At 42.6% G+C, this 23,514-nt stretch overlaps 1 protein-coding gene across 1 annotated transcript; it reads right to left on the bottom strand.

Annotated features, from left to right (window-relative positions):
* Positions 1-2,145: 2,145 nt before the first annotated feature.
* Positions 2,146-21,450, bottom strand: Cplx4 (complexin 4). The gene is made up of 3 exons (XM_020170558.2): positions 21,054-21,450; positions 15,651-15,738; positions 2,146-2,373 (listed from the first exon to the last, which is right to left on the bottom strand). The coding sequence occupies exons 1-3, from the start codon at positions 21,218-21,220 to the stop codon at positions 2,146-2,148; spliced, it is 483 nt and encodes a 160-aa protein (XP_020026147.1). The 5' UTR covers positions 21,221-21,450.
* Between the last annotated feature and the right edge of the window lie 2,064 nt (positions 21,451-23,514).

Here is a 23,514-nt window from a genome sequence, read left to right as displayed (position 1 = left end):
CCTTTTAAAATTGCTGGAGTCTATGTTTTGATGACAGGAGACCTTTTTTTGCCCACCAGCATCACAAGGCATAGATACCTATCTTCTCCCTAGAGGGAAAGGGGCCCTCTGAATATCCTAACACACAGAGCCTCCCAATCCCGTACACGTGAGATTTAGTATTGATTGGGATGACTGGGATGGTGTGATCTGTGTGGTGTACTGAGGTGTGGTGAGGGGTAGTTTGGGTGCAGTGTGTGTCATGATGCAGTGTTACGTGATGTACTCTTTGCTGTCATATGATTTGAAGTACTATGTTATGGGGTGGGATGGGGTGCTGTGGTACGGTGTGGCTTGTTATGATACATGTAGATTTGTGGCCAACCTTCTAGCAGTTATGCAGCTCCATTGGAACAGTGGCCAAATACGCCTGGAGTAATTGTGGTTGTCAAGACGAAGTGCCAGTTTGGCGATGTCCTTAACAGTGTTGGCTGCATCTTTAAAAGAAAGTCTGTGCCATCCTGTAGCTGGCCTATGGGATAATTTGGCAGTCACATGTCATACATGTCATAGCAAAATGTATAAACATAGGGCTTTGCAGGCCCTCTCCCCCAACCATCCCACAACTCTGTCAACGATAGGGCATCAACTGAATATAAGTCTTATATGTTATTTTGTAGTTTATAAAACAATGCACTTATTTTAAAATTTCTCCTACAAAACTCATATGCCAGTTTGTGAGAGGAGACAAGTGTGGTCTTAAAATGTGTCCGTAATATTTGGGGGTTGTGGAGTATAAGACTAATTATCCTCAAACATCACAGCATTTTTCCCCAGGAACTTCCAAGAGGGGATAACCTTTGCCAAGGACCACAGGTTTTGTAACTCCCATAATTTTTTTATTTGCACATTTTTATAACATGAAGCTGCTTTTTTGCACAACACATTCGGGAACTCAGTTCAGAACAGGTTCGCGCCTGAATTTTTGGTCTTAGTTCCCTTTTTCTCTAGTAGAACAGTTTTCCCAGTAAAATTGTTCTTGAACATTAATCTATGAAGAGATTCGCTGAAAAGCCACTGTTTTGGTTGACATTGGTTAAATAGCTCTAAGGGTTACAGAGGCAAATCTTCAAATAATCCCTTTTGAGAGAGAGCAGATGTTAGGAACAGATGTCAGTGTCTACCCTGGAAGACTGAGGTGCAGAGTGCCTGTGTGATTTGTTGGAAGGTGGAATGAAGGGATGAAATAGGGAGGGACAGAAAAGGAAAGAGGAAGAGAGCTAGGGAGAGGGGGTAAAATGGGGAGAGAATGAGAAAGAGGTGGGGAGGAGACAATGACACAGAGTTTGGCTTAACTTCTTAATATTCTATTTGTGTACCCCTCTATTTTCCATTGCTGTCACCAAGTTCAGAAGAGAGGATGACACTCCACTCCTACATGGCAATAGTCTTCCTAGTTATCCCTCTGCCTCTAATTTTGGCTCCTCAAGTTCATTCTTCACATGGCACCTGCAATGATAATCTCCAATACAAAGGGCTGCTGAAGTCTATGCTTTGTCTCCATTTCTCATCTTTGGTACATCCCTGTTACTTCCACTTGGCTGAGACTTGTCCAAGTGCCACATTTGATGAGAAGCATCCATCAATGAGATGGATCAATGATGCTTCTTCATTGAGGAATCTGGTAGCACAAGGTGGTGTGACCTTTGATTGCAATGTAGAGTGTAGCCTTGGCTTCTGTTGGCCACCCTCCCCCCTCCGCATCTTTCTCTGGGGATTTGTCATCATGCTAACTGTTGGACAGGATGAAACCCTGTCCTCTAAGGAAGAAAATTGGAGAGGAAATGCCTTTTGCTTCTGTTAGTTTCTTCCTGACTTAAAGATATTTAGTCAGATAAATATTCTATATCCCCATTTATTTACAGCTGAAATTTCTTACTCAAAGCTGAAAGGAAAGTGTGTTTCCCACTGCAAGGGCTAGCTAGGTGCTTTCCAGGAGTATGGAGGCTGCTGAAGTTGTCTATGTGTTTGTAGGCAGCTTTATCATCATGGGTTCCCTAACCGTGCTCACTATGTTAAAATGCATGCTTCTGGAAATGCCACTCGGAGCAGGAGAGCTGTTCTCCTGCTGGTGGCCTGGTTCCCTCCCTCCACCCACCCTGCCCCTCACATCACAGAACACTTCTGCTCTGCTGACTGCTTAATTTCCGTGAAGGTGGCCTGGGCTTTTTCTTTTATGGCATCTAAGTCCATGTTCTGGAGGTTCTGTAACTGCCCAAGAATAGAATCCTTATCTTCTTCCTCTTCTTGGTCTTCATCTACCATTTTCTGGAGATCTTCTGGCAAGTCCACGTCATCTCCAGCCAAATGGATTTGGGTCTCATCCATTTCACTCTAGGTGAAAAATAAACAGAGAGAGATAAAGAAGTCACTCTAAGATTGAGCAAGCAACTCACTAATTAAAATATAGATGCAGTAGGAAAGTAAAGGTCTGCTGGAATTTATGAAGTGGACGCCAGGCTCAGCTGGTTCTAGCGATAGTCATAGAGGCAGCTGGAGAACTCTGGGTTGGGAGGTGTCCCTCACTATGCCTTGGACTGACCAGAACTTTCTAGTCCAGTGGTTCTCCAACTGTGCTCTCTGGATAAGCAGCACTAACACTAAGAGCTCCACCACAGACCTCTAGATCAAAGATCTCCAGCACAGGGGCCCAGAATTGGGTGTTAAGAAGCCCTCCTGGCAATGCTCACAGAGGATGGAATATTCTCCCTAACTCCTTTTCATGGCAGCATTGCAAGTTTTATAGAGCCTGTCAGCCCCATGACATGACCCCACTTTAGGGGGTGGGGATGGAGTTGGCAGTGGTCCCTTGTTTCACTCATCACACTTTAGTGGCAACTTCAGTGTAACCATTGCTTCTTTCCTCCCTTCTGCTGGGCAGGGAGCCCCTTGGGGGCACAGACTCATGTCAAACCCAACCTTACTCCCTTAGTACCTGGAACCCAGTCTGGCACACAATACCAGTGTGTTATAAGCAGTATGTGTGACATGACCCCTAGTCAGCATGCTGCTTAGTGGCTCTGTTTCAAGTTGCCCGATTTTGTGGTTCTAGGCCTGGCCACCCACAATTTCTTGGTGCATGCTTCCTAGTTTGGGGGATTCTTTCACTGATTACACTACAGAGCCCTTGGTTTGTAATGAGAGAACAATCTAAAGAAAAAAAACCATCCCTGGGAAAGGTTCAAGGTAGTAGATGCTTCCCAATGGTGGCTCTCAGATAAGTCTAGAGACCAGGATGTAATGTGGAGAACTGGACATTAGGGGTACAGAAGATTAAAGGACACCAGAAAAGGTCACAATAGAAGATATCTCTGTAGGTTGTGACCAGCCTTGCATTGTAACAAAGCTTACAAAATCACATAAAGATAAAATGATTATCTTAGTTTTAATCAGACCACATTGATGTGATTTAAGAAAGATGTCAGAATCTTCTGAATTCCTGGGTGGAGCTAAAGTCAACACCTAAGGGAGATGGGAATTCCCCTTGCCTGGGTGCTCAATAGAAATGACCAGATAGAAACACCATCTTCTCTAGATCCCAATGGAATGTCAGAAAAACCAGTGTGTAAAGTATGCTGGAGGGAGTCGGTGGCTGAGGTCTTTTCCAACTCCGACACTCCATGGCTTGGTACTTCTTAGCCAATCCTTGGAGAGGTGGAGACTGGCAGCTTTTCCCTAGAACTTTTTATTTGGTTTCTGGTCTGGATCTAGAATCAGCTTGGGAGGCAGAGCCTGGATGCACAGGAGACAAAGCCTTTGGAGAAGGTGGTCCTCACTTGTGCCTTCTCTGCAGACCTCACAGGAGAACTGTGCTCTGCCTCAGCCTCCAGACATGAATGTGGCCTTGCCTGCCCAGCACTTGTCACTGAGTGCTTAACAGATTAATTCGTTCCTCATCAAACTGTGTGAGATTAATTAGTTAGTTAATCCTCAGCGATTCCAGCCAATCTTGCAATTGTATTTATTTTTTACTTACTGACCCTAACAGCAGCTTTCCTCAGTGATCATCCTCTGGGTATTTCTGCAGAAGTAGAAAAAGCAGACTTCACAGGGCCCTTTCTCAGTTCATGCAAACACAGCCATCTGTGCTACCTGATGTACCCCCAAATCAAAGGTAAATGACTTAAAAAGACATTCCTGGGGTTCTGGCATGGCCTCTGCTTGGCAACAAGATCCCTGAACACATTGCCAGGTTTGACCCTGGACAAAGTGACATCTAGAAACCTAGAGGGTCAGGCAATTGGGCCCAGAGGACAGAGCTAGATATGCAGTGCACAGAATACCTGACCTGCTCTGCTCACCTCCTAGTCCTGGAGCAACCTTAACAACGCCACCATCTAGTGTCCTGTGGCATTTGGAAGTTTCACTTGAGGTTTGTTTCATTCTCCTTCTCCTTGCCTAGGGGAGGTTGTGTGCTGGGATCCACTTTTCCTCACAGCTCAGAGAAGGGATCTTGATCACCCCAACTTCCACCAAAACATTTCCCAAAGTGGGGTCCCTGGGCCAGCGGTATCAGAATCTCCCCAGACCTTGTGAGAAATGCACCTACCCAGACCTGCTGATTCAGAAAGTCCAGGGCCTGAACTTGAGCCAAGTTCTGTGCTGCTCAAGTCTGAGACTCGCTGCTCTACATTTCTTCCTTCCTTTTTTTTTGAACCCAAGGCCTTGTGCATGCCGGGCAAGTGCTCTACCACTTGAGTTGAGCCCTCAGTCCTTTTATTTTATTATTTTGCTTTTGAATCAGGGTCTCACCAGCTACCTTTGCCATCACAATCTTCCTGCCTCCACTTCCCAAGTAGCTGGGATTGCAGGCATGCATCACCAAGCCCTGCTAACTTTCTTTTTTTCTTCTTTTCTTCCTTCCTTTCTTTCTTTTTTTTTGAAACAGGGTCTCACTGTGTAGCTCAGGCTAGGCTTGAACTTGTAATCCTCCTGCGTCAGCCTTCTAAATACTGAGATTGCAGGTGTGTGCCACTGTCCCTGACTTTGCTCTGCATTTCTTGAAGATGGACTGGGAGTTGCTTCCCTCTGTCTCAGAGCCCAGAAGAGTCTATGGTGTTGAGACACAGACTACACCTATTTACTGAATGATTCAGTGAGCCTGCTGTCAGGGACTGTCACAGCCCAATACTAAGCAAATGTATAGGTGCTCTTTTCTCTAAATTAAGGATGAGATTATTTGTCTTAGAGTTGTACAGGATTGATCATTGAGTTATTTAGAATCTGGCAAGCATTCAACCAGTGGTTGTTCTTCATAAAAATGATAACCTGGAGGGCGGGTGAGGAATCTGCTCTATGCACCTCATCTGTGGCCTAGGAATAGTCACCTCACCTTCACTCCACAACCGTGGCTTTCCTAACAAGCTGAACAGTCATTTCTCTCTGGTCACTAGGCCCTCACTTCCAGGAGAAGCTAGCCTGTTGGTGTCAGCTCCTCTTCCCTCTGGTTAGGTCTGCCCTAGAACCAGCAGAGCATGAGACTAACTGAGGTCTCTGGCTCACAACCTGGTCCTTATCAGTTTCAGGTCCATGGAGCCCAAGCCCCAGCTCCATCCTTTACTGGGAAGGGCACCTGGGCCTTGATCTATGGCCTCTGCTTCTCTCCTCAGGCCAGCAGTTCAGGCCTTCTCAGGAGCAGACCCTGGGAAGCAGTTAAGAAGGCATTTGGGGTAAAAAGGGTGTGGTCTGTGCCTAAGCATGTCCCTTTGGCTTTGCAGATGCCTTACCTCAAGTGAAGGAATATGGCAAACAGGAACAGAGGGATCCTGTAAAGAAAGTATGGCGTCCAGAGAAACCCTCAGTTGTCCAAGTCTGAAGGAAGCATTGATACAGCCAATGGCTGTGGTCAGAGAGTCCTACACTCACCATCGTTCTAGTATAGTACTACTGAGCCCCCATCAGTAGCATAGGTGGACGTTCTAATTGTGAAAGCAATTGCCCTGGGCTGTAGCTGTGTCCTGGATACCTTCGACTAAGGGTGGGACAACCAGACAATGCCAGTGAGTGACTTGAGGACAAAATAAAGTCCACCTGGAACTGAACCTGGGCCTCTGGCCTCCTAGATTCTAACCAATAGAGGTGGTCCTATAGCTGGGCCTGGCCAGTTAGGTCTTGTGTGGAAAAGCTGCACCCACCCTCAGACTGTGATCCTCCAAGGTGGCCTGAAGCAGGGGGAAGACTGTGGGACTGGCAGTCAGAAGACCTAAGTTCAAGTCCCAGATTTGTCATTTACTCTCTGTGTGACCTTGGGTAAGTCACCTTCCATTAGTCTAATGGTCAATGGCAGGTTCACTTAGAGTACTATTGAGCTGACTGGACAAGACCTGTCGTAAAATGACCTCACAAGCTTCCAGCCCCAGGTAAAGGGTTATTAATGTTTCAAAGGAGCCAGTCACTGGTGGCTCACACCTACAATCCTAGCTACTCAGGAGGATTCTGGTTCAAGGCCAGCCCCAGCAAATAGTAAAATTACCAACACAAAACAGGCTGGCCGAGTGGCTCAAGTGGTAGAGCACTTGCCTAGTAAGTGTGAGGCCTTGCGTTCAAACCCCAGTACAGCCCCCAAAAAATATTTCAGAGGAAAAGGGGTAGCCCTGTACCCAGGTCCCTGTTGAAAGAAGGCTGGACAGTGAGCCAGAGGGCAGGAGAGCTTGGGCCCTCAGGATTGAGAGCCAGGACAGAGCACAGCAATTAAGGAGTAGAGCCAAGATTGATGGAGTAGACACTGGGTAGCCTTGTTTCTGCCTTTCCTAATGAACTGCCCTGCTGACAGGCCCTTGTCTACCTCTCACACAATGAACGTCTTGTCCAGACTGTCTGCTTCCAATGGCAAGTCTTCAGTGGGGAGAGCAGGAATATTCTGACACAGATCACACTTCAAGGAGAGGCAGCAATGCCTCATTTCAGCCCCCAAATACAAGAGCAGTGACAGCCAAAAGGAAACAGCATTGCTGCAGGGGCCTGAAGCAGCTCCTGGGAGGGGACTGGGTGCTGAGAGACTGAGTGAGTGAGCAGGCAAGGGAGTCAGCACAGGATTAGGGGACTCACAGGCTACACTTTGTTCTAAGAGGGTCTATTTCAGAGATCCTCATTTCTAGAAATCTTATCAACTTGGGATATTGTTTAATGCAGTTAAGAGCTAATTATTTTTATGCTAGATGACCAGAATCCACTTAATCTCTTATTTTTCATCAGGCTTATTAGTGGGCTTGTTGACAGGGTTGAGTACCCCATTATTTAAATAGCCTCATGTCCACATGGTGTCCTTTACTAGGTGTCCTTCCCTATGACTGACCCCTGACCTTTTACCTAGGGATAAGCATGACCCTGGATTTCAGACTTGTCACTTATCCTGGGTCTGGATAAGCTGACCTTCATCTTTGATCCAACTTGCGATGTTGTGATAAAATATCCTCCATGGTTCAATATTCTAAATGCTGAGTGTTCCCTGCTCCCTGGTGTCCAATCAGCTGGGTGTATAAGCAAATGCCAGCTTGACTTATGCTATCGAGATCTGATTCTGTTTTGAGTCTGTTCATTTACTTAGGATGTGCAGCAGGATGGCTGGGAGTTGAGCTAACATTCCATGCTTCCAGATTTGTGAGATCATTATCTTCAGCAGTCACTTGTCCCTGTCTTGGTTCTGAGTGAGATGCTGCTCTAAAAATCTTCTCAAGTAATTCCAGCATGTAGCTTGGCTACTTCTGTAGCTTTCTTGTTCCTCCCTCTGCTTCCTTTGTTGATGTTCTTCCTCTGAGCTACTTAAAGAGCCTTCATCCTGCCCAGAACAGGACAGATGGCATGGACTTGTCCTTCTGTTTTGATTTTTTTTTTCTAGTTTTTCCTTTTTTTGGTGCTGGGGACTGAACTCAGGGCCTTGCACTTGCCAGGCAAGCGCTCTTCCACTGAGCTAAATCCCCAACCCCTGGACTTGTCTTTCAAACAGTGGGCCAAGGACTATGCTGGAGACTGGGGACAAACATAAAAATGGCAATCTTCTGTCAAGGAGCACATAGTATGTTTGAGCATTCATGGTCTTAAGGTGATGTAAGAGACATGTAGCAATGTTTACAGATGAGGTAAGCAAGGTCCAAGAGGCAAAGATGCTTGCCAATCATTCCCCTTGTTAGGACACCATTCCCTTGTTAACCCAGCACGGCTGCCAGAATGGCCCAGAAGTAAAACATGGCCCTTGGGGTCAGGTCTGTCATGTATGGGCCGTGTGATCTTGAGAAGCTATTTGCCCTCTCTGAGCAAAGGGTGGTGGATGGCTAAGTGAGAAAGCTGGTGTGACCAAGGAAACCTGCTTCACTAGTGTCCCTTGACGCTTTCTTTGCATTTCCACATCTCTCTGGACATTCAGTTTCTTGCTCTTTCAAGGGCCTGGGTAGGAGGAGCAAACGGAACTGGAGCTGTCGGGAAGAAGGAAGGGAAGGCAGTGCAGAGACCTGCAATGGCCGCCCTGCCGCCAGAAGCAACTGTCAGCTGCAGGAAACTCAGTGCCTCAGACCCATCTGGGCAGCACCAAAGACTCCTAATCTGAAGGAGGCTGGTGAAGAAAGTTCAAGAATTATCTTGATTATTTGTTAAGAGACAAATTTTAAATTCAATGCTAATGGAGGTTTCAATACGACCTGTTTAAAAACAATTCTGTTGAGAGGGTTCTTCATCTTTATCGGTAATGAATGAGGCCCTTAATGCAGCAGACAAACACCAGGTGTAACTAAATCATACAGCTCAGCAGAGGGCATGACGTTATTCTCCAGTGACTAACCCAGATTGACAACTCTGTTAATAGGATTAGGATTCATTGTGGAACTGTTTTCTCTTATTAATTTGGCTTGACTTACATATACATTTTGAATTGGCTGGGGACAGTGGTCATTTGCGTTTAAAAAGAATCTTATTTAAAACATATGGCTTCCTGTAATTGAAGAAATAATGACATATTAATTATAATATAAGGTGACCTTTGTGTCTTATACAAAACTGTAATGTCTTGTTCTTTTCAAGAAAATCTATTTTAATATAATTCTTATGGTAGATTAAACCTTTTTGCTGTTCTTTGGGTATGTTAGCTCCCCTCCACCCTTTTCCCAATAACATCCATTCAGCAACCATTACACGTGGGTGCACAACTTCTATATGCCAAGGTCTCTGCTGGGGACTGGAGACAAACATAAAAATGGCAATCTTCTGTCAAGGAGCACATAGTATGTTTCAGCATTCATGATCGTAAGGTGATGTAAGAGATATGCACCAAGCTATTATGGTGACATGGAGGAGGGTGACTTAATCCAGCCTTAGGTGTGAGAAGGGAGGTCATGGAAGGTTCTGGAAGAAGCAGCACTAAAACAAAATCTTACATAAAGAAAAGGGACAATGGCAGTCAGAGAGCAGGGACAGAGTGGAGGAAGGTCTGGTCCTGTCCAGGCAGGGAGCAGCAGGAGGGGAGGTTGGACAGGCAGACACCACGTGACAAGGAAGAGTGAGGGTGACTTCCAATGCCAGCCTGAGGTCGGGTGGCTGGGAGAACCACCAATGGGCGTGGAGCCTCCAGGAGGAGTAGGTTTCAGGGAATAATGAGAAGGTGAGTTTTGTATGTGTGCTTGCTCTGTCCAGGTACCGGTAGATGTAACTCTGACATTTAGGGGGAAGGTGAGGGCTGGGGGCCCAGATCTGAGGGCCATCAACATGTGGGTGGGAGCTGAGAGAAAAAACCTTGCAACATTTCACAATTTTGAGGCAGACCGGGGAAGGGTAACCCATGAAGAAGAAAAGAAGAAAGAGTTGGAGGAGCTTGAGAGGAAGAAGGGCTAGGAGAGGAGAGAGAGGACTTCAAGGAGGAAGTGATCACTAAGACTAACAAATCAGAGAGACCCTGAAAGAAAAACTGGAGCTGTGTCAGACAGATTACTGAACAATTAATGGAAGAAGGCTTCTGTGGAGTAGGAACCAGGGACATTTAAGAGAAGATGCCTACTGAGGCATGCTCACTTGGAAAAATGCTGTTGGTCGGCTTTAGTTGGGAGAGATGTGACCTTTATAATTGATGGATGTGATGCCTATCTATGTGAGCATCGTGTCATCTTTAGTTCTCCAATGACCTGTAATTGAAAACCAGAAGACACCAGCATAGGCTGGTTGTGCAAAGATGAACATGGGTATGTGAACATGACCATGAAAATAACTGATATAGATCTGTGCACTTGAATATAGACTTCAGATCACTGCAACTTGATGATTTATCTGATTACAGAAATTACCACTGCTCATCAAAATACATGAGCACAAAAAATAGCATGTCATTGACAACAAGGGCATATTTAACTGTTTGTCTAGAAGGTCCATCACTCCTTTTCAAAAAGTCCAAATGTGTTTGCCCCAGCCAGCAATGGAGTGAAACCCTTTTTCATAGGAAACACCAGCCAAAATACCATCTCTAGAAAATACAGCTCTAATTCCACAATTTGGCGTAGTTATCCTCATTAGATCTGACAGCTCCTGGGAAGGTATTTTCTCAAATCTGTTCCCTGTTGGGCTTTGGTTAGGGGAAGGGGCTGAACTTACACAGTTATATAACCACTGTGGTGGTGACCTGGGGAGTCGTGAATGAGGTAGTGGGGGGGGTCACCCCTCATTAATGGGAGGATATCTTACTTTCATCCAGTGCCCTGCAGGCTGTTAATACTACAGCTATGGCTGCTTACCCAACATGGATTTTATAGGATGACACAGGTGTGCATTCTGCAAACTTGACAGGGAGGGGAGGTCATTAGGGGCCCTCTGATGCCCTGGTGACCTTCACTCTCTGTCCAGCACATTTGCTTTGTTCGATTGTGAGCTCAAATCTAACATCTACCACCAGGGAGGAGACAGTTCAGAGAGGGTATGAGGAGAACATGGCAGGCAAAAGTACAGGATGGATGAAAAAGGAGACTCAAGCCCCTGCTGTCATAGTAAATGTGACCTCCAGCAAGTCCCTAAATTTACATGACTTTTAGGATTATGCAATGAGTGTGCACCTATGGCGTGTGCTTTTCTAAATGTAAGAAAGAAGTCTTTGAGGCCTGGGGGGTGATTATGCCCAGTCTTTACTTCCCCAGTCTTCTGTAAGGGCTGAATATTCCAAGCCCTTCAACTTGTCTGAAATTATTGTTTTTTCAAAATCTCACCATCCTACTTAATGGGGAGACAGCTGTGTCTTTAACAGCAAAATAACGTGCATTAACGAGAAAAAATTTGCCTCCAGAGATTTATCTCTGCCCTGCCCTGGTCCTGCTATGACCAGCAGTCCAGGTTCTGCTCAAGCCACATGGGTGCGTCCTCCTACTGACGGCCACTAGGGGGTGCAGGGTGACAGGGATTTGGGTCCCTTAGATGGTGGCTGCTGGGCCCTCCATGCTCACTCAAGCAGGAATGTGGCTGTGCAGAGGTAGCCGCTGTCCTGGTACTGACGTCCCAATGTGGGTGGTCGAAGGCTTATTGCACCCAGAACCTGGTTGGTGGGTGGGGATGTGAGCAGGTGGCAGAGGAACATGTGACAGGAAACAGCATCTAGCTCCCAAAAGTGGGACTGTCCTAGAAGTGCAAGGTGCTGCCTGGGGTTGTGGGATTTAGTCACATGTGGTGATAAGTGGACTAAGAAGCACACAATCTGGTTGATTTTTTTATCGTACAGTTTCTATTATGTAGTTTTTACAGATAGCAGTGCTGGATTCGAATTTCCATGGCTTTGCAAAAAGCAGGCAAGTGTAAGTATTTTTTACTACTTTTCATACCATAGGAAAATTCCTGAAACATTGTGCATGGAATCATTTTTTACAAAATTCAACCATAATAAGACCCTCCTACTTCCACCCAGGGAAGTCCTCTGAAAATAAACTTAGCCATGAACAAGGATATGTAGAACGCTTTTAAGTGAAATTCTCATCTGTGTATTTAGGCAGACGTGTTCAAACAACCAGATGACAAGGAGAAGGAAGAGATTGCTCCCTGGCTTGGTAGGACCTGGTGCCATTTCCTTGATATACTGAGATAGTACAGGTTGTCCCAAAGTCTTAGCACAGTTTTAAACCAAGTTGAGTTCAAAAGTGCCCTAAAATGGGACAATTTGAATATTAAGACACACGGGAAACTGTGTTGCAAGCCTTTTGTACATTGCTCCTCTTCATGGTTGGGAGGCCTGAGTTCCAATTCTTGTTTTGTGGCTCGATAGCTGTAGGATTTAGTGCAATCACTTCACCATCCTGGACTGTAATTTTCTCAGGTCTGCAATGAGGCAGTAGCTTTACATTAGAACTTCAATGTCTCTTGATCTACCTACCATTTGATCCAGCAATACCACTCTTGCGGATACACCCAAAAGACTGTGACACAGGTTACTCCAGCGGCACCTGCACACCCATGTTTATTGTGGCACTATTCACAATAGCCAAGTTATGGAAACAGCCAAGATGCCCCACCACTGACGAATGGATTAAGAAAATGTTGTATCTATACACAATGGAATTCTATGCAGCCATGAAGAACGAAATGTTATCATTCGCCGGTAAATGGATGGTTTTGGAGAACATCATTCTGAGTGAGGTTAGCCTGGCCCAAAAGACCAAAAATCATATGTTCTCCCTCATATGCGGACATTAGATCAAGGGCAAACACAACAATGGGATTGGACTTTGAGCATGTGATAAAGCGAGAGCACACAAGGGAGGGGTGAGGATAGATAAGACACCTAAAAAACTAGATAGCATTTGTTGCCCTTAATGCAGAGAAACTAAAGCAGATACCTTAAAAGCAACTGAGGCCAGTAGGAAAAGGGGACCAGGAACTAGAGAAAAGGTTAGATCAAAAAGAATTAACTGAGAAGGTAACACACACGCACAGGAAATCAATGTGAGTCAATGCCCTGTATAGCTATCCTTATCTCAACCAGCAAAACCCTTGTTCCTTCCTATTATTGCTTATACTCTCTCTACAACAAAATTAGAAATAAGGGCAAAATAGTTTCTGCTGGGTATTGAGGGGGTGGGGAGGAGAGGGAGGGGGCGGAGTGGGTGGTAAGGGAGGGGGTGGGGGCAGGGGGGAGAAATGACCCCAGCCTTGTATGCACATATGAATAATAAAACAATAAAAAAAAAAGAACTTCAATGTCTCTTTTAGGGTCTATGAAAACAGGGGATGTTTCAAAGGCATTATGCATTTGAAACAGCTATATAGGGGCACAGGTAAGCTATGCAGTGAAAACTACTGAGCTCACCATTAATTTACAGACTTCCTGCAAACTACCCTCCCTCCTTCAAGCCTACTTTAGAGAGCAACAATTTAAGCAGATATGGCCACCACCATTCTCAGTAAAGGAAGGGGGTTTGTTTGTCTGAATTTGCACATCTCATGGTAATAACTCATTCTTCTTTTCATAGTTTCTGTTGGAAAGGCTCTTGTTGCAAAGGATAACTTGCCACAAAGGACAACTTGCCACAAAGGACTGGGATTACTTCTTCTCTAAAGAGCACCTAAACTTTGCTGCTAAGCCCATGGTGTTCACCCTCCAGGGTCTAGAGACGAGCAAGATGCTTTCTTGCCACTAGGGAAGGAAAAGATCAAACACTCAGATTGCTGCTGTTGGGGCCTGGAGTTGTTCCACCAATGACACATACAGGTGTGCTTACCCCAAGCCCTCCAAACCCTGCCTGTTTCTATCAGGAAATAAGGCCCTTTGTCCATCGAGTGCCTAGCATCAAAAATCAGAGCTATCATCTATTGAGGCCCTTCCACTTTCCAGGTGTGGAAAAGCTTTACCAGATGAGGTTAGGTATTATCAACCTCATTTTATAGATGAGGAAACTAAGGCCATCTGAAGGCTTTTAAAAAGTTATCTGAAGTTGCTGTGAGTCACACCTACAAAGCCAGAATTGAGACTCAATTCTCCTTCAATTTCCACAATACTGTAAAAAATAAAGGCTCAAAGATGCCTTCGATGTAGTGGAAGATGCATGCCCAGCCAACGGGGTGTGTGTGTGTGTGTGTGTGTGTGTGTGTGACTTTTGCTTTATCCTAAGCAATATTTGTGCTGCTTTAATCTGGTGGCCCCAAGTGGGGAGGCCAGGGATTTCCACTCAGTAGCATGATTTTGACTTGGACTTCCTACCCAGCGCAGATCCCATGGAGATATAGCCAGTGACATCCCAGGGAGTTTCAGGAAATCCACCAGACAATGTGAGTGGACCAGACAGTGTTTAGAATTGCTTCTGTCTTCCAAAATGCTGGCCCAGTGGGAAACTGTAGCAAAGCTGAATGGAGGGAGGCGGTGTAAGCAAAGCAAGGCACTCTTTCCCATTCTTGGTTACCTAGGAAGATGAGTTGATTGTGAGGTTTCCTCCTCACACTGAGAACACAAGCTGTACTCTTTGGGCATCTTGGGATCAGCCTCTCCCACAGGATGGGGTTGTGTAACTGCTGATTTCAGCAGTGACCTTGCATGGACAGTGGGCTCTGCCTTGGTTTAATGCTTATAGCTTCTGCAGGCAGCATTTGCAGGAATCTGCAGGGGACCCATGGAAGGAATGGCTTGGCGGCACTTTCTAAACAACCCAGACTTGAAGATGGCTCTCATTCTTGCGAGGATCCTGCACTTTGGAAGAATCTTCATCTTCAGTTTCTCCAGATGGAAATGTTCCCTAAGGGAAGTGCATCTTTGGAATATGAGATTGAACACTCACTATGGGAGGTGAAGACAGAGGTGTTTAGAGTGCCTGGGTAGTCTCCCAAGTAGTGGTGAGGAAGGGGATGAAAAATGAGCTGAAGTAGCAAAGTGCTAAGTCCTCTGCACCCTGGAACAGTACCTCTGGGTCTGGTGCCATAACATGTTAGTGTGTCCTTTTCCCTACTGATGAGACAGTCACAGCCTGGACCAGAGTCTTCAGGTGATTGTCTTCTCAGATGACGATGAAGAAGATGGTGTTAGGTGACAACACTACTCTGTCATCTCCCAAAAGAACCAACTGATTGTCTCTTTTACCCAGAGGCAGGATATAAGGGAGTCAAGACCTGGGCTCAGCCTTTCCTGACTGTGTAGCTTATGGCATCAGGGTCCTTACATGCTTTGTTAAGATATGGATGATAATAGACCTAAATGAATTAATTTATGGGAGACACAGTGGCTGGCACCTAGAAAGAACTCAACAAATGTCAGCTGTGACTATTGTCACTCTTGTGATTGATAGATATGTTTTTCTATAAAAATGTCATCCGTTACTTTTTGCAGCAGAAATGGAATTTTATAGAGGTTAAATACCTGGAATCTAGTTTTTATGAACTCCTAGTTCAATGCTTTTCACATAATCAAACATGCAAATTAAGATTAAGACATGTGCACACATATAAACATATAGATATAGATAGATACATTCATGAGCGTGGTCCTTTCCTAACAATCAAACGTTTTCCTTTTTTTGTTAATGAAGAAGTGATAGCTGGCCTGGTGGCCCATACTTGTGATCCCAGCACTCAGGAGGATCATGAGTTTGACACCTTATCTCAGAAAACAAAACAAAACAAAAAACAATCAAACAAACAAAAGATGTGAAGCAGTTTTGTGTTCAGTGTCTTACCTTCGGGAGCCTGTACTTTTCCCTGAGGTGTACTCTGAGACATGCCCTCTCTGCTTTTCTCTGTGTAAATGCGGCATCTCTCTCCATCCTGAAAGTTAAAGAATAAAATAATAAAAGTTAGTGAAGGATCATAGTACATACACAGCCTAGAAGCTTCTAGGCATTGCTCAGAGGAGCCCAACCCTGGGACACACCTGAGTTCCCACACTGGCAGACACCTGGGAAATATGAGACATTTTCCCTATGCTCCCAAATGTCTGCCTCTTTTGTGCTCCACTATCATCATTTGGTACAGACCTGGAACTCCCAAAGACACCTTGGGTCTGGGAACCTTTGTGGTATAAATCAGGAAGGGGCAGGGTTTTGATTCTTGGTGAAATAAATCTCCCTGTTTTCATTTTCAGATGAAAATTGGTTCCTATTTCTGAACTCTGAGTTTTTAAATAATCTTAACCATTACACAAAAGGCTGACTGCAAGGAGGGAAGCAATCAGATTAAATCACTGTCCCTGGCCTCAGGCACTCTGTCATAATTCTGCAGAATGTCTTGTCTGAAATAGGGGTGAGAGAATGTTGTGTTCAACCTTTCAGCTTTGAGAGGGTAATAAGATAGAGTGAATTGTCTGAGAGATTAATGATTGTGGCTTGGGTATGAAACATATCTTCCCTCCATGGGCCCCAAATATCATGAAAAATTTCAAACACACAAAAAAGTTGAAAGAATTTTACAGTGACAGCCGTATTCCAACCATCTCCATTTGCCACTTTGCATCTCCACAAGGTTTTATCACATATCCTTACCTCTCTCTAACCATTCATATATTCATCTTGCTTTTTGATGCATTTAAAAATTGCAGAAGTCAGTGCACTTCCCCCAAAACACTTCAATGTGCACAGCAACTAGAGTTTTATGCTTATTTACAGTTTCTTTTTTAAAGAAATATTTGCATTCAGTTCAATGCACAGACCTTAAGTGTATCATTTGATGATGTCCTCAAATGCCCACACCTGTGTAACCCAAACCCCTGTCAAGATCTAGAACATTACACCTACCTGAGAAAATTCTCCCATCCTTAGTCCTCATCAGTACCCGCCCCTGGTCCTAGGGCAGCCTCCACCCTGTCTCCACCAGAGATGGGGTTTGCCTATTCTAACACTTAATATAAATCTGTGAATCCACACACATGGCATACTTTTGTGTAAGTCTTCAGCACTCAGCATAAAACGTCCCAGATTAATCCATGTTCTTTTATTTATCAGAAATGGGTTCCACTTCAATGTGGAATAGTATTCTATACACACATACGTCACAGTCTACCCATCCTCCTGTTGATGTGTATCTCAGTCATTTCCCATTGGGGCTGTGGTAAATGATGCTACTAGGAATACTCTTGAACAAGGTTTTTCGTGGAGATATATTTTCATTTTTTCTAGGTAAATATCTAGGTATGGAGTTGCTGGGTTGTAGGGAAATTCAGTTGAGTGTGTTTAGCCTTGTAAGAAATGATCAGCCCGTTTCCCAAACTGGATGGACTACCTCACATCTCTTCAGCAGGACAAGAGTTGTAGTGATTTCACATTTTGGCCAACATTTGGTATTTTGGGTGTTTTTAATTTTGACCATTCTAGTGTGTGTAATGGTGATTTTATTTTATGTTTCCATGATGATTAGATCTAGTACGAGGCTTTTCTTTCATGCCCCAATTCACTATTGTTTATGATTTTTGTGAAGTATTGTTCAATTCTCTTACCCATGTTTTGCTTTCATTATTGAGTTGTAGGAATTTTTCATATATTTTGGATCCTAGTCCCTTGTCAGATAAATGTTTTGAAAATATTTTCTCTCAGTCTTATGTTTTGCTTATTTACTTTCTTAATGTCTTTTGATACACAGTTTTTTTATTTTGACAGTCGATCATTTAAAAAATTTATGGTTATTGTTTTCTGGTCATGATAAAGAAAATTTCACCTTCTTCCAAATTGCAAAAACACTCTCCTATGTCTTTTGGAAAGTTCTGTAGTTTTAGCTTCTATGTTTAAGTGTATGAGGCATATCAAATTAATTTTGTGTATAATGTAAAGCAGGGATCGAAGTAAGTGTTTTAGAGTTGTTCCAGGACCATTTTTGGAAACACCTCTCCTTCCCCATTTGGTTACTTTGGCACCTTTGTTGAAAATCAAATACCTATATCAGTTCATTGTTGAACTTCATGCCATGCCCTTGGATTCCAGTCATCCAAATCACCCAGAAAAGCTGGTTGCTGTGCTCTTGCACATAAAGCTAGTTTCCTCCACAAACAGTGGAAATTACTGAAGAAAACCTATGTCTTCCACTCTGGACCGTCCTCCCTGGGCCAAGTCCATAGTGGGGGTCAAAACAATTAATGAATGAAACAGAGTTCAGAGTCAAGTTACAAATTGTCTGTACCATGTGTTGAACCATCACCAAGGCAAAGGAATATTTCTATATAATTGGGTAAAATGGAGGGATGAAGAAGCTCTCGTTTGATTTCCTTTCCAAAGATTTCTTTTCTAAGTCTCCTATTTAGGTATAGAATTCTTTCTGTACTGACATAACAGAGGTGGGGAAAAATCTGAACACAGCAGGAAAATGTGCAGTAGAGTGCATTGGTAAGTTGTTTTTCATTTACAATTAGAGTCAATCTCACTACTTTCTCCAAATGCTGAGAATAGGTTTAGGAGCCTTTTATTCGCTAATGTTCATCTGAATTGTTGTATATACTGTACTACCTTTATCTCTACATTTAACTTATAATTAGTGCCATGTTTTGGCAGTACTAGGAGTTGAACTCAGGGTCTCACACAGCTAGGCAGGCACTCTACCACTTGTGCCAAGCTGCCAGACCTTTCTAGTCTGGACCTCCTGTCTGTGCTTCCTTGCACAGCTGGGGTAACAGGCTCACACCACCACACGCAGCCATGGGTTAAGATGGAGTTCTCACTAAATTTTTGCCTGATCTGGCCTCAGAGCTGTGATCCTCTGATCTCTGCCTCCGGGTATCTAGGATTACAGGCTTGAGCCATTGCACCTGGCCATTAGTAGGCATTTTAGATTCCTGCTTTTTTTAAATCTCACTCTAGGTGATGAACCTTTCAAACTCAAGCAGTGGTCTGGAGGTCCTACCTCTTGCCATGAGGAAGCAGCAACTGTGTCATTACTATTTCTTAAACTCGGCCACAACATAAATTTATAGCATTCTCACTCACACACAAAGAGCCACTCATTGACTGACCCCATCTACTGGTGGACAATACCACTTGGCCACCTTGACCTTTGATCTTTCTGAATACACAATTAATGCAAATTAGGACATCAGTTCATCAGACAGATGCCTTATCTGTGACCAGATTTATTGCTTGGGAAACTTAAATGATATTTTGCATGATCAGGTATATAGTGTAAGTTTCTGGCCATATTCATTAGCAGACTTGAGCTGAGATGTATGATGCTATTGTTCTATTAATTCATTGCACTTTTTAAAATGGTGACACACGTCATTCTGTCTCATGGTATGTGAGAAATTAAGTTTCATTTGGGGTACATTTTAGATGTGGTATAAAATTTAATCATAAACTGCTCTTAGTTCCAGATTCTCCAGATCACTGATGCTTAAGTGAAAGTTAAAAAAAATTTACCACACTAAAAGGCTGGAAGGGACATATGGCAGAATTTAAACCAGCAGATATAAATGCAGCACTTCTCAATATTAAAAAACAAATATTGGAAAATTCAAATTTGAAGTACTTTCGTCATAAACACATCTCACCTGAAATCCAACCAAGAAGCCAATTAATGGTTTTTTAAAAGTAATTTAGATTCATTGTAGGAAAACAATTATGAATGCCATGTGAATTCAGTGACAAAAGGGACTTTTTTTGGCTAAAACTACAAACTAAACTGGTTTTCTGAACATATTTAGGAGAACACTTCAGATCATTTTCAGAATACCTAAATGATATGCTGATCTTCATAAAAGCTTACATAGTCTGTAGAGAAATTAAGCTACATTTGTTTTTCTTTTGTGTGCCATAAGCAAAGCTGGCCAATATTCAAAGAATGCTGCATTTTTGCCTGAGTCTTATTCTAGTACTAACATCATTTTTGGAGTTTCATTTACTTTAAAAAAAAAAACAAAACTGACTTTGCTGCAGAACCAAGCATAAGCATTCCAGGTAGAGATTTCTTTCAGAAAAACACAATAAATAAGGTTTCCACTAATTGTAGGCTTTCTACTTAGTTTTCTCCTGGTATGTTAACCTTTTCTCCTGGTTGTTAACCTTTTCTCCTATAATAATCTTAGTGATAGGATTTAGACAACTATTATACAATTGATCATTAGCAAATTATATTCACAAATACTGATTGGCACTTGCATTATTTTTTCTTTTTTGCAATTCTGGGATCGAACCCAGGGCCTCGTACATGCTGTACAAGTGCTCTACCACTGAGTCACATCAACAATTTAATTCTTAATTGAGTTACTAAATCCAACACTTCAATTCTTAAATGATTATTGACTCTAAATTAATTCTACTTTAAAGTTTTAAGAATTTTGCATAGATTACACTTACGTAAACTCAGTCTTTGAGAAGTGACAAAATATTGTGATATTCACATTCCCCAACACCCAAGCAAACTGTTGTTGATATTTTATATTTACTTTGATTGAATTTTATATACCCAGGAAAATACTCTTATTTTTAGAAGTATAGGGCTAAAATATTTAGGGGCAAACTATCATATCTATAATTTACCTAAAATGATAATTTATTTAATTTCTAAGCAAATATGGCAAAACGTTAACGGCTGTCATTGGGTATATGGGTAGTCATCATACTATTCTACATTTTTGTATGTTTTGCAGTTTCATAATAAGCAGTCCGCAAATTTTTTTTCACAGTTTTGATAAGCCATGTCTTATGACAGTCATCATATCGTGCATTCTGGACATTTTATACAAGAGCAAGGAGGTTACATAGGATGTTCTTTAAGGCCCTCTTCGAGGTATAAAGTCTGAATTCTTCTAATTTAAAAACTTGGTAGGAGTGTGAATTTCAGAATGATTAATATATAAAGGTAGACTCATCAACTTGCTTTGAACAATTAAATTGAGGCCAATTGAGACTAGGATGTGTTAGGTTTGTTAAGAATGGAGAACAGATTCCTTTTCAATTGTTCATTTCCATTCGTGCAAGTATCACACAGTGACTGCTGATGCTAAGGGTCAATCACTTTAGCAGAACAAACTTTCCTGGGGTTAGAGGTAACTTGTCAACAAAAAGCATCCTAAAAAGCACAATGCACTCAGCTGGGGGATGGGAGGTGGTGTGGTCAGAATGAGGTTCCTTGGCCTGGAGGGAGCTGAGGTGGTGGGTACTCACTTCTCCTCAATCATCTGCTTTTGGTATTCCTCATACTCCTCCCTAGTCATCCCTTGAGCTGCGGCGGGGTCCGAGGTGCCTCCTTCTTCTTTTTTTTCTTCAGACCCACCTCCAAGTCCCAAATTCTTTACCTGGTTACTTATCATATTTTTCACAAAGAAAGCCATTGTCACTGTCCTAGAAAATGAAAACTAACCCAAAAGCCAAGACAAAACCTTCAAATATTCTCAACAACAGCCCCACATTCAGGAGCAAAGGATTTTCCCAGCCTCCTCTGTTCAAGGACATAGTGACAGGGGAGAGTGGTTTGTGGCCATAAGCTGGATTAAAGGGTGAACTCTTAGTGTAGAGGCAGATGGCTCCGATTGCTAAAACCCATGATCACATGCAACTGACGACTTTCTGATGAACACATTCAGCTAATTTCACAGGGAGGAAACCCCTCATGTTCTCTGCCCCCTCTACCTACACATTTCCAAATTTTATTATTATTATTTTTTTGCAATGCTGAAGATTGAGCCCAGAGCCTTGCACTTACTAGGTGAGCACTCTACTACTGAGTGTGCCCCATCCTCTAAATTTTAAATAGCAGAGTTTCATCAAGAGTCCTGTTTCAATTAATCAGAACTGATTATATAGCTATTGTAGAATTTCCAGATTCCAGTCTTTAGGTACAGCTGTGTCCAATCAGACTCAAAATCCAGGATGCTTCACTAAGTAAAAATAATCCGTTTGTTTCATATTTTGCCTCATTGGACTTTAAGTACTAGGCAATGGTTAGTTTCTTTGGTTTGCAAGAATTTTGTCCTGCTTCCATGGGGACTGGGTCCTACACATAATACACAAGCCAGGGTCATCTGTGGTCCTTACTTCACACTAGAAGATTATCTTCTCTTCCTCTCCACAGAAGTGCCACTCATCTACTTGGAAATGACGTTTGACCTTTCCAGTTCTCTGAACCCACGTGAGTTGGATCCTCAGTGTACACTGGGGCACTTTTTCCTCTTACACACAATTTACTTCCTGGGTGTGTTGTTTTAACCTGGATACAACTTTGACAGTGTAACACAGCAGATTCTCTTTACCTCTTCAGGTCAAGGTAAGAATTGAGTACGGCTAAGACTTTAATCTATGCAAGCATGTTTCTAATTAAAGCATACCAGGAGGTGGAGGGGGGAGGGAAGAGCGGCGACCTATTTGTAACCTATGCTCATTTTTTTTTCTCAGAAGGCATGAGCCCACTTAGAAAATAATGACCGTTTCTCAGATTGTATGCAATTATATAATCTGGACATTTTTTTTTGCCTAAAATGCTTGCTTTATATATTTTAAGGTCTGCTTTCTGTCTAATCTATTTAAAAATCCTGTTCCAATGATCTCAATATGAAAGACAATTTAGAGTGAAATATAAATTTACTCTGTGATCTCTGATTCAGAACATATATTAATAATTATTGCCACTTTCACTTTTAGATGGGTTGTTTGAAATTTAACACATTCAAAAACATTACCTCTAAATTCTACTTATAATAAACTATATTTCATCTCCACTGAGGGGTGTTGCTGATTATGGGCTCATAGAACTTTTCAGATAATAAATTAAAAGTCCTAACCTTCTGTTTCTATTGTTTCTTTTTTTTTTCCAGTTCAGCACATGAAATTCTCCTTTAGCAAGTACTGGACAGGTGTTTCATGGCATTAAGAAAACACTAATTTCGTGAAGAAAATGATAACCTGCTGAAGTTCTGTGAAATCCTCAAAGTCACAGTCAACTTGGATTTGATGGGCGTAACTCAGAGGATTACTACTATCCCTTAAAGAACAAAACAAAAATAAGGATAAAAATTATTTTTATTATAATTATCATTTTGATTATAAAATCTATTATTAATTTTCTATCTTATTAGCAATTAGGAAATACTGTTAATGGTGAGGGTGTCAATTCTAAACTCCAAAACCACTTTGTAAAGCAGTTGCTCCCTGTTCCGTCCTTTTCTGCATGTATATGGCCTTGGTGGGGGGGGCATTATAGAAACTCAGGGATGAAGTGTGCAGTGTTTACACTACACCAGTGTGAAAACTGAGTATCTCTCACTATTGCTTTGCTTTATAAACTCAAATCTCTTATTTGTTCCCCAACAGATAATTCCATTCATTGTTGAGAAAGGATTTTTTTTTTTTTTTGGTGGTACGGGGTTTGAACTCAGGGCCTCATGCTTGCTGGACAGGCCCTCTACCACTTGAGCCACTCCATCAGCCCAAACAGATAATTCCATTGAAAACAGAATCATTTCTTAAAACACTTTTTACTCCAATTTATTATAATGGCCTTTTCATTTAGACATCTCCTATTTGCTGCTGTAAGTACAATCTTTGTAGAAATCCATATAGAATCTTGCAGTCCTCCAGAAAAAGGAAATGAATTCTCCAGAAACTGTGCAGTAAGACTGTTAGCTATGAC

This window comes from Castor canadensis, chromosome 4 (assembly GCF_047511655.1).
Source record: "Castor canadensis chromosome 4, mCasCan1.hap1v2, whole genome shotgun sequence".
Classification (NCBI taxonomy): domain Eukaryota; kingdom Metazoa; phylum Chordata; class Mammalia; order Rodentia; family Castoridae; genus Castor; species Castor canadensis.
Note: the sequence above shows the minus strand (reverse complement) of the source record. Positions and strands in the feature narration are given on the sequence as shown.

Coding starts and splice junctions, on each gene's coding strand:
- Cplx4 (XM_020170558.2), bottom strand. CDS start 21,220: ATGGCTTTCTTTGTGAAAAATATGATAAGTAACCAGGTAAAGAATTTG. Junction 15,739..21,053: donor AAGCAGATGATTGAGGAGAA/GTGAGTACCCAC, acceptor TTTAACTTTCAG/GATGGAGAGAGATGCCGCAT. Junction 2,374..15,650: donor AAAAGTACAGGCTCCCGAAG/GTAAGACACTGA, acceptor TTTTTCACCTAG/AGTGAAATGGATGAGACCCA.